At 36.4% G+C, this 12,347-nt stretch overlaps 1 protein-coding gene across 1 annotated transcript in view; it reads right to left on the bottom strand.

Moving 5' to 3' along the window:
- The window catches only part of LOC129232833 (zinc finger protein 883-like), a 34,061-nt gene extending 29,379 nt beyond the window's left edge, over window positions 1–4,682 (bottom strand). The window contains exon 1 of the mRNA XM_054866933.1: window positions 3,357–4,682. Coding sequence (XP_054722908.1) covers window positions 3,357–4,682 — 1,326 coding nt within the window. The remainder of the gene's footprint in view (window positions 1–3,356) is intronic.
- Window positions 4,683–12,347: the final 7,665 nt, after the last annotated feature.

Here is a 12,347-nt window from a genome sequence, read left to right as displayed (position 1 = left end):
TTTACTTTCTTCTATATCTAATATATAGAAGAAAGTATTGGATTCGTGCAAATTTTCGAATTTCGACGGATTCGAACGTTTTGAGGTGTGCCAAGTCCATTTCGAATATTTTTGGAAAATGTCTGTCTGTCTGTGTGTGTGTATGTGTGTCACGTCTGTGTGTGACCAGTTTTTTGTGGCCGCTCTACAGCAAAAACAACCGCATGGAATTGAACGAAATTTGGTACACATATGTGCCCCTATGTGAACTTGTGCCCATTGGTTTTTGGCGCGAATTCCTCCAAGGGGGGTGGAGCAATGGGACGTTTTTTGAGTGACGCGTGCTTGCTATTCCTCAGGAAGTAACTGGCGGAATCAAACAAAATTTGGTCCATATGTTGCCCCTAACAGGAGCAGGTGCTGATTCAACTTTGGTGTCAATAGCTCAAACAGGGGTTGAGTTATAGAACGTTTTTTGTCGTCAATTGTGACTGCTGTATCTCAAGAAATAACGAACGGAATCAAACAAAAATTTTTTGACAAGTAGCCCTTAGTGGGTATAAGAGCTGATTTTATTTTGGTGTCAACAGCTAAAAAGGAGGTAGCGCAATCGCCCGTTATATTTTTTCCATTTTGAGTGCCCTATCTCAAGAAGTAATGCTACGTTCTGGTTGAAATTTGGAATATATGTGAATCCATACGTAAACAGGCTTTGGTTCAATTTTGACTCCAATCGCTCCAAGGTGTTGATTTTTTTTTTTTTGCGAATAAAAATAGCTTTATTAATGCAACAATAAGAAAGATAAATCGTAATAGATTGTCATCTGCGTATTTCTCGTGATTTTAATTGTATGGAAATGATCGGAAATATTATCTCAAGGATTTAAAATTTTTAACTGTTGCCATCTTATGTTTGTTCATAAATAAAATATTTGTAATTAATTCAAGTAATGCTTTTACAGTAACTTTCAATTTTCGCTCTTTGTTTTGTTTTTACAATAATTCAGACGTTGGGATTGTCGTCAAGTTTTTGCATGTGTAATTTTGTTTTTGTTAGGAATATTGCTTCCTCGTCAAGCATGGGGAGCGATCAGAAAAAGGAAAAATATAGAAGAAAGTTTCGTGATGGCCACAACATACTAGTTTTATTTTATGTTCATAAAATTATTAGCAGTGTAACAATTTTAATATAGATGCCTAGTTAAAAATTAAAAGTTGGTCAGAAAAAAGGAAGATGTCTTACGACTGTGCACTGTACAGGCTAATGAATATTTATTTCTGAACTATATAATTTCGTAAAATAGGCTAACAAAAAGCTAATAATGCTAGCGATAGAAAAAATTAGTAAAGCAGCTAATACTTAAGTAATTCAATTAAAATTAATAAAAATTTAAGGTAAAATAGTAATTCTAAAATTATGAACATTATATATTACAATAAAGAACTACACAAATATAACCTATGGTATTAAATAACCTTTACTTGATTTAATTTTACATGATATGTTATATTTATGTATACATACTGTGCTGTGTTTCTGCTATTTTTACAGGGCACATGCACAAATGTAATAGTTTTACAGAGCATATTAATATGATAGTCATGATATCTAATGCATAATTGGCCTGAATCAATATCAGTTATATCTTATTTTTACAACATTACATTATCACATTTAACAAATTATTTTGTTCATCGTATAAATACTATTTTAAACAAGTACATAAATTTTTACATATGAGGCAGTGAGAAGCAAAGGGATGTAAGTGGCAAAATTAAAAATTTGGAGATAGCCAGTACACATGGTAGGTGAACCTCTTCTCTGTCTTGGGGCAAGAGATAGTACTACTAGCCCTGGTAGGAGCTGTACTACAGCATGACTTAGAAAAACCTTTTAACGAAAGTTATGCTGGGAGCATATAAACAACCTTTACTCTGCTAGAGACCATGTAAAACTTTGGAGACTGCTGATTGGCTACCGTGTGAAAACATCATCCATCCATATAGCTTGTTTTGCACGCTCTAATTATTGTTTCATTTTGAAACAAAACATGTCTTTTAGACATTATGAAAAGAGAGGGCGGGAATTTAAAACATTCAAACGTGAATTTATAACTTCCGAGGAACGAAATTTGTTCAGTACGTTGGATGGGGAAAAAACATGGCTGACGCAATTGCGTCGACTGGCCAATCAGGAGTCCCAATACTATAATAAGGTCTCTAACTGAATAAAGGTTGTTTATATGCTACCTGGGAGCTAATTTTTAAACGCATTTTACTCAAAACTTGAAAATGTCCACTTGCATCTCTTTGCTTCTCACTGATTCATATAAAGTAACTTTATGTATTTACTAGCGGTAACCGCACGGCACGACTTTGTCCATAGTAAAAAATTAAACGATCATTTGGTTTGCCTGCATATTTACAAATAATGAATTTCTCGCCAATTTGCTATATTCATTTACTCGCCCATGTTACGGTTCTGCGTTATGATAATTTGGTAATTTATTCATCCACGTTATGATAATTTGCTCGGTAAAATGTTCTTAGAATTGGAATAGAAAAAGAAAAAAATCGAATTTTCGAAAAATCACTTCGGGTTGCTCACTCCTATGCTACGATCTAATTCTGTGCCAAATTTCATGAAAGTCAGTTGAACGGTCTAGGCGTATGCGCGTAACAGACATCCAGCTGTATTATTAGTAATAACTAGTGGTAGCTGCACGGCTTTCGCCGTAATAGAAAAATTAAAAGGTGTTTTGGTTCGCCTGCATATTTACAAATAATGTATGGTGAATTTTCTCGCCAATTGGCTTGTACCCATGTCACGGTTCCACGTTATGATAATTTCGTATCTCGCCAATTGGCTTGTGCCCATGTTACGGTTCCACGTTATGATAATTTCGTAACTTACTCGTCCATCTTATGACAATTTTGTTAATAAAATTGGAATAGAAAAAGAACCACATCGAATTTTTGAAAAATCGCTTCGAGGTGCACACCCCCATGCTACAAACTAACTTTGTGCCAAATTTCATGAAAATCGGCCAAACGATCTATGTGCTATGCGCGTCACAGAGATCCAGACATCCTCCGGACATCCAGACTTCCTCCTGACATCCAGTCAGAGAGACTTTCAGCTTTATTATTAGTAAAGAAGACAATGAAAGAAAGTTTTGAATCTACCAATATGTTATAATAATATAAGAAAATAAATAACTAATTTGTGAATAGTTACTATTTAAAGACTTGAATTTCTGCTAATGTATCAAAATGTCGGATATTTTCCAACCCGGAATTCAACTAAGGAAAATGCTTTTAAACAAAATTCACGGTAGTATCGTCTCCCCTTCGTCCAAATTTTCGGAAGTGTTTACAGGTTCTGTTTGCTTTTGTGGATCATTCACGGATAAATCATGCTTCTCTCGCACATGTTTCCTCAATTCTTGAAGATGAAAAAACGCTTTCGCACAAAAGTCACACGAATGCTGCTTTTCATTCGTGTGGACGGTCGAATGTCTCTTCAAATGCGCATCCGTAAGGAACGCCTTTGAACAGATTTCGCAGGAAAATAGCCGCTCGGGTTTTTCCCCCGTATGAGTCTTCATGTGTCTGTCCAGCTTCGAAGACGAAGGAAACGTCTTCGAACATAACTCACACAAGTACGGCGCCTCACCCGTATGGGTCACCATGTGACACTTGTAGCTTGAATTCTCAGAAAAAGTCTTCGAGCAAACTTGACACGTGTACGGCTTCTCGCCAGTATGGGTCCTGATGTGACACTTCAGGTGCGGAGCTTGCGCAAATGCTTTCGGGCAGTACTTGCACACGTATGGCTTTTCGCCAGTATGGACTCGCACGTGCTTCTTCAAGTCGTTGCCGTGGAAGAACATCTTCGAGCAATGCTCACACGAGTATCGTTTTTCGCCAGTATGATACCTTTCATGCTGCTTCAAGCTCGACGCACCGGCAAATGTCTTCGAGCAATACTGGCAGGCATACAGCTTTTCGCCAGTATGCATCCTCACGTGCCTTTTTAAGTTGGCATTGCCGGAAAATCGCTTCGAGCAATGCTGGCATACATATGGCTTTTCGCCGGTATGGGTCCTGACGTGCTCTTTCAAAACGGAGGATGTGGCAAACGCTTTCGGACAATACTCGCAAGGGTATGGTTTTTCTCCTGTATGGGTCCTCTCATGTTCTTTCCAGATGGAAGATTTAGAAAAAGTTTTTGAGCAATACTTGCACGCAAACGGCTTTTCGCCAGTATGAATCCTCATGTGTTCCTTCAAGCAGGGGTCGTTCGTAAACGCCTTTGAGCAATAATCGCAAGCATAAGGCTTCTCCCCGGTGTGGATCCTCAAATGTATTTTCAAATCGGAAGATCTGGCAAACGCTTTTGGGCAATATTCGCACGCAAAGGGCTTTTCCCCGGTGTGGGTACGTCTGTGATTCTTCAAGTCTGAAGGTTTAGGAAAAGCTTTCAAACAGTATTCACACGAATACGGGGTTATTTTGCCGGTGTGAATTTTTTTATGCGTTATTAAGCTAGCAGACTGAGAAAATGTCTTTGGACAAGAGTCACACGAAAACGGCTTTTCACCCGTGTGGATTACTTTATGTCTCGTCAAGCTTGAAGCCAGGGAAAATACCTTCGAACAAGATTCACACGAATATGATTTTTTGCTCGGATTCAAGCTCATGTCTGTTTAAGGAGCTAAAGACGCTTGATCCAATATATTGATCCGGACATGGATTTCGCTAGTACCAATGTCTACATGAGTATTCATTGTCTTTGGACAAGAAAATGTCTTTGAACAAGAGTCGCTAGTACGAGTGTCTACATGAGTATTCATTGACTTTGGACAAGTCTTTGGAACATGTCTTTGGACAAGAAAATGTCTTTGGACAAGAGTCCGGTAGTTCGAATGTCTACATGAGTATTCATTGTCTTTGGACAAGAAAATGTCTTTGGACAAGAGTGGCTAGTATGAATGTCTACATGAGTATTTATGTACTTCGGACAAGAAAATGTCTTTGGACGAGAAAATGTCTTTGGACAAGAGTCTCAAGAAAACGGCTTTTCACGTGTGGATTACTTTACGTCTCGTCAAGCTTGAAGCAAGGGAAAATACTTTCGAACAAGATTCACACGAATATGATTTTTTGCTCGGATTCACGTTCATGTCTGTTGAAGGAGCTATAGAAGACACTTGATCCAATATTGATCCGGACATGGATTTCGCTAGTACGAATGTCTACATGAGTATTCATCGACTTTGGACAAGAAAATGTCTTTGGACAAGTCTTTGGAAAATGTCTTTGGACAAGAAAATGTCTTTGGACAAGAGTCGGTGGTACGAATGTCTACATGAGTATTCATTGTCTGTGGACAAGAAATTGTCTTGGGACAAGAAAATGTCTTTGGACAAGTCTTTGGAAGATGTCTTTGGACAAAAGTCGCACGAAAACGGCTTTTCACGTGTGGATTACTTTATGTCTCGTCAAGCTTGAAGCCAGGGAAAATACTTTCGAGCAAGATTCACACGAATATGATTTTTTGCTCGGATTAACGCTCATGTCTGTTTAAGGAGCTATAGGAGAAGCTTGATCCAATACTGATCTGGACATGGATTTTGCTAGTACGAATGTCTACATGAGAATTCACACGGATATGATTTTTTGCTCGGATTAACGCTCATGTCTGTTTAAGGAGCTCTAGAAGAAGCCTGATCCAGTATTAATCCGGACACGGATTTCGTTAGTACGAATGTCTACATGAGTATTCACACAGAAATGGCTTTCCCTTGGTCATGGCATGAATCATAAAATCAAAAATGTTTAATTGTTTTACTGATGAAATGAGAGGCATTATATTGCATCTCCGTCTTCTTTTTTTGAGTTGCAGCACAGAGTTATGAAAGGAGTCTTGTCACATTTGCTCAGATAAACCTGATTTTTCTAGCAAGGAGAATGTAAGGAAAAGGGAGAACTCGTGAAACTGTTGCTTGCTTTCACACACCACAGCCCTGCTCCATAATGATAAACCAATGAAAAAAATACACAGAACTGCAGAAAAAATAACTTTCGTCAAAAATGTACTTGATAATGACAAGTCCACTTTATTATCTTTCGAATGTTTAGCTGACAAAATGAGCAAAGTTTGTTTCAATAACATTCAAATGAATGCAACCCTTCCTCAGTAAGCATTTTTTCTGCTTCACAAGCTTGAATGCATGCTCTGTCTCATACTAATCAACGACATCACAAAAAGAAAATCTGAACATGGACAACTCCTAGGCACTGCAATCTTAGGCTTCCATTACTTAACTTCCTTTCCTTAACTTGCATTTTTTTTAATACTTGTGGGTTGCATTCACTCAAACATTTTCTTCAATTTAATTCTTTGGTTGAAGGGAAATGAGGGTGCGTTTTAATTAAATACCTCTCTAGTATCGGACATAGTCCAGAGTATTGCTGAAAAGAAGAATTAAAGAACATTAAGAATCATATTGAAACATATGAGGTACAGTATATGGTGATGTGATTCATTAGAAGGACTTTTAAAAAAAAGGAGTAATTTTTTTTTTAAATATTTTGCTGGCTAACCTGATTTGGGAGCTTAAGCTTTAATGCATCAAAGCTTTTGCACAAAAAGTGTAAACTAATCACCCAATCTAACACAAATACTATGGAAGCAATATCTAAAATCTTCCTGAAGCATTTCTAGGAGGGTGCTGCCCCCCTTGCCTCTTTTAAAATAACACTCAAATGTACTTCTGCTTTTTTTTTTTTTTTTTTTTTCATTACTCAAAGCTTGCTGCTTTAACATCCTAGCTGGGCCCAGAGCCTGTTGCTGGTCGTCACATTTGTATTTGTATTTGTATTAATAGCATTTCAAACATAAAAAAGAATTTACAAACATAAAGACATATTTACATTTAAAAAAAACTTTTTTTTTCCTGAAAGGTAAAGATTCAGCAAGACTGCTTTTGATATGTAACTCCCTTGTTTCCTTTATATTTTGATTTAAATTTTCTTAAGTTTTTAGCATGATTTTTATACTAAGCATTAATAGCTTTTTATTTATGTAATTAAAATCAAATACCTACTGAAAAATACTACAATTCTGAATCTGCACATAGCATACAAAAGTAAAAAAAGCACCTTTTCTAAAGCGAGAAAATTGCTATCAAAAAATTCCCCTGCAATTGATTTACTGTGCCCTTTAATTGAAAACCCTCCTGCCACATTTTTAGTCTGGGTGAAACACTGCAACATCAGCATCGATATTTCAAAAATACTGTTTCCATTACCTTGATGTTTTTGCCCAGATCTTTTGCGTTGTCAATGTTATATTGTAAAACATTCAGTTAGAATGTAGAATGCCGGTACTTGGATCCCCTGTCATCTCAAAATGCTTGCCTTTCATCGGTCTTTTCAGGCGAGGAAACAAAAAAAGTCTGCGGGGGGGGGGGGGGCACATTTGGGCTGTAGGGCATCTGTGGAAGTGTTGGGCCAGCCTTGATCAGGTAGCAGTTCACCAACTTCGCGCACACCTTGCGCATGTTCAAATGCACTGTCACAATATCATGAACCACAGATTTTGGTAAATTCAACATTTGGGCAATTAAATAATTAGTCGATGGTCTGAGTTCAAAACTCAACGGGCTCATTCAAATTTTACGGGTTTCCTTGAATCAGAAAGGAATGGGTCCCGACTGTTGATCTTTCTATTCTGCTTTTGAAATTTATGATTTGTCTTATCTGTGTACTGTTATAAAACTATTTCAACGGTGTAGTTATTCAGTAGTACTTGATAACATTCTAAACTACTGGGCTTTTCCCTTTTTTTTTTAGTTTTTTTGGTTTTTACGCAGTTGGGTTTTTTGTTTTTATTTAATAATTTGTTATTTTAAAGATTTTTTTTCAGCACTAGGCATAAGTAAAAAATAAACAAACAAGTCATATGTTTGCTGTTATTAAAAAAATTACTAAAACAACCAGGTTTTTGAATTCATTACACGTTACGCCAAGCGTTTATCCTTCGCTAGTTTATAATAAATCAGGTCAGCTAGTTTATAATAAATAACCTTTTAATTAAAATGAAATACTGATTAATGTTTTTTCGTTTTTTAAGAATATCCACTTACATTAATTGAGAAGCATCTTTCTTAAGTCTAGCAAAACAGAGTAAATTTAAAACAAAAAAAAAATGTTTTCAATTATAGTTAGCATTCATACATGGTTTTTAAAAAAAAATCGCCCCATACTCCCTATTTGAGCACAAAATTGCATTTTTACCCCTCTCAATAATGACCCTCTTCAAAACCAGAAGCTGGATTGGATCTGCCCCTGCTAACCAGATGGTTATTCTAGGGTGCTAAATGACAGCAGTATTTGTCTTTAATTAATATCTTATTATTATCATATTTATTTATACATTTTTCAATATCTTTATCATACTGAAAATAACCCCTTCTTTTTAAATCACTAGCAGTATAAAAATGCAAAATTATGTTCAAAACAGCTACTTTATTTTATCAAATGCTACATTTAGGGCATGGAAATAAATGTACAAGTTATTATTTGCAAGGTTCAGTCATTATTCAGGCAGACAAAGTTACTGATCTGGGGGTCTTAATAAGTCAGGATTTAAAGTTTAGCCAACAGTGCAGCATTGCTAGTAACAAGGCCAATAAGATGCTTGGGTTTATCAATAGATCTATTTCAAACAAATCTAAAGAAGTTCTTCTGCCCTTATATAGAAGTTTGGTAAGACCCCACTTGGAGTATGCTGTTCAGTTTTGGTCTCCTTATCTTAAGAAAGATATTAATGTATTGGAAAGGGTTCAAAGGCGGGCTACAAGGCTAATAAATGGACTTTCTCACTTAGACTACGATTCCAGGCTTAGAAGGCTAAAATGTACAGTCTTGAGCAAAGAAGAGACCGAGGGGACATGATTCAGTTGTTTAAATTTATTAAAATGGAAGATGTTACGAGGCTGAAGTTTAGCACTGAAAACAGGACAAGGGGTCATTGTCTTAAGCTAATTAAATCTCAGGCTGACGCGGATATTAGGAAGAATTGTTATTTCAGCAGGGTAGTGGAACAGCTTACCGGAAGATGTGGTCATGAGCAAGGGAGTAGACAGTTTTAAGTGGGCCATTGATCTTCACTGGGGATTGTAAATTGACTAGGACCAGTCTAGCTGGGCCCAGAGCCTGTTGCTGGTCGTCACTTTTGTATTTGTATTTGTATTTGAAAATTTGATTACTTCTACAATTAGTAAAAACATTACTAAAAATTTAACATTTTTAATGGATGAACATAATCATTTATTCCTTCATGCAGAATTATATATAATAGTATATTTAGTAGAATCATTATGAGGTGGATCATTATAATTCTACTAAATGATTAATTTGAAAGAATATCTCCTTTAACAAATAACGTAATTAAATTATTATATTATCATAAGAACTGTAAGCATCAAATGCATGAAAAATAAGTAGATTTTCATTTTCTCTAATTACTTCTTCTCTTAGACTTCATACAAAAAAGTAGGCAATAAACAGCAATAGTAGGCTGTAAGGATTAAATATAAGAAATAAAGAGGGTGGGGATACTTTTTTTTTTCTTGTATTTGAACAATATTATTTAACAACTATACCAAATTTTTATTCTTGTTTCGTGGAATTTGATTTCTTCCGTAGTAATTGCATTAATGATAAACAGATAATTTTCAATTTGATTAAGTTACAATAAAAATCCCCCCCGCCCCCCAAAAAAAATTTTTTTTTAAAGCCGGCTTTATTTAAGGGTTTTAAACTAAAAAAAAAAAGCCTGGGGCCTTTTTTGGCCCGGCTAAAACTGAACAGCCCTGGGATATATATTTTAAATGCCGCCTCACGTAAAGAAAGTCACAAACTCAGCATCAAACATTATATATATACTAGAAAGTTGCCCATCAAGGTATGATGGGCGAAAATTGCTTTTACTCTTCTACATTTGAACAAAGCGATTGGCTGTTAAGTAGGTGAAATTTTAATAGTTGAAATTTTAACATTAATACTAGTGGATTAACCCTAAACTCCAGTAGATAGCGTTAATTCACAACCCCAATAAGCTGTAGGGGGTGCTGCAGTCACTGTCTAATGGCAAATGAAAAAGGTAAAACAAACAAATGCTGTAACTTATACCTTGCTTTGACACTTAGTGAATGATAGTAATTCTTTATCGTGTTTGTGGGAAGCTTTCTTTTCTATTCTTCTGAAATTACATTACACTACAAACTGTCTGAAGCCTGTAATTTACAAATACAACTGTGACGACCAGCAACAGGCTCTGGGCACAGCCAGACTGGTCCTCGTCCATTTACAATCCCCAGTGAAGATCAATGGCCCTCTTAAAACTATCTACTCCCTTGCTCATCACCACCTCTTCCGGTAAACTGTTCCGAGGTTCCACTACCCTGCTAGAATAATAATTTTGCCTAACATCCGTGTTAGCCTGAGATTTAAGTAGCTTGAAACAATGACCCCTCGTCCTGTTTTCAGTGCTAAACTTCAGCCCCGTAACATCTTTCATTTTAATAAATTTAAACAGCTGAATCATGTCCCCTCGGTCTCTTCTTTGCTCAAGACAATTTACCCCAAAGAAATCATGTAGAACGGAATGTTCTACCTTTCTCGGTAGTATTGTTGATCACCGCAAGGTAGCGTATTCGAGCTCTTTAGCTGCGAATTGTTTTCGTTTCTTCATTCCCCTGAAATGACAGTCTCACCAGTAAAACTATCAAGTTACCGTATCGAGTTCAGTCTTGTCACAATTAAGACTTTCCCTGCATGTTATTTTCGTCATTTGTTCTTTTTCAAATACAGGATGCATTCAGTAAGTTACCCCCCTACAGCCAGGGCTAAGGCCTGGAAATACATGAAATACACCGCCAGCTCAGTCAATTCCAGCCGAGGACTGCAGTTTCGTGCTTATTAGCACTCATCAGCACGGCATAAGAAAGTCACTGAGCTGGAGGTGGAAAACCTCTTAAGCGACCAAGAGTGCTACAGGATGTATGTTACACAAGCGACGTTGATCCAAGATTATTTATTTTGATTATACTTCTTTCCCCCTCCCCATTGACATGATGTAAACTAACAGAAAAATCAGTTCAATTGCACTGTGGAAGAAAAGATTTTTAAATATATAAAATAATCATTTTTTTCCCGTGAAGGCTTCCCATGACATCTTGAGGTTCTGTTTCGCTTGAAAATATTTTGATTGCGAATGAGCAGTGAATTACACCGGTTAAATCATTCAGAAACTCACAAATGAAGAATTAATGTAATATGCGAGAATCAACATTTCTTGGTAATTCCAGGATTGTATTCTAAAATGGGTTCTTTGGCTAATCCTATCAGGGGCCAATCCATGATTTTTTTCTCGCTACCTATTTTTGTGAAAGTACAGGGGCCAGTCCAGGATTTTTTTCTCACTACCTATTTTTGTGAAAGTACAGGGGCCAATCCAGGATTTTTTTCTCGCTACCTATTTTTGTGAAAGTACAGGGGCCAATCCAGGATTTTTTTCTCACTACCTATTTTTGTGAAAGTACAGGGGCCAATCCAGGATTTTTTTCTCGCTACCTATTTTTGTGAAAGTACAGGGGCCAATCCAGGATTTTTTTCTCGCTACCTATTTTTGTGAAAGTACAGGGGCCAATCCAGGATTTTTTTCTCGCTACCTATTTTTGTGAAAGTACAGGGGCCAATCCAGGATTTTTTTCTCACTACCTATTTTTGTGAAAGTACAGGGGCCAATCCAGGATTTTTTTCTCGCTACCTATTTTTGTGAAAGTACAGGGGCCAATCCAGGATTTTTTTCTCGCTACCTATTTTTGTGAAAGTACAGGGGCCAACCCAGGATTTTTTTCTCGCTACCTATTTTTGTGAAAGTACAGGGGCCAGTCCAGGATTTTTTTCTCGCTACCTATTTTTGTGAAAGTATTGCATCATTCTATTTTTGGAAAAGTTTTTTTTATCAGCATTGGTTTTTTTTTTTTTTTTTTGAAATTTTAGAGGCATCCTAATTTTTGTAAAAGAGAAGTAGAACAAGTGAAATGTTAGTTCGAAAAGTGTAAATGTCATCTAGTGTTATTTTTAACAGGTTTCTTTTTTTTGGGGGGGGGGGAGGAGCTAAAAACCTAAGAAGTACGAAAAATATCATCGTCATTTCAGCTTAATGGGCTACGTACTGTGTACAAAATAGGAAATTATGAAAAAAACGGTTTCCCAAAACAGATGTTGAAAGATTGCAATAATATTGCATAAATACACTTTGGCGAGAAACAGCTAAAAATTAGTTAAAA

Source organism: Uloborus diversus, unplaced genomic scaffold, assembly GCF_026930045.1.
Source record: "Uloborus diversus isolate 005 unplaced genomic scaffold, Udiv.v.3.1 scaffold_14, whole genome shotgun sequence".
NCBI lineage: Eukaryota > Metazoa > Arthropoda > Arachnida > Araneae > Uloboridae > Uloborus > Uloborus diversus.
Note: the sequence above shows the minus strand (reverse complement) of the source record. Positions and strands in the feature narration are given on the sequence as shown.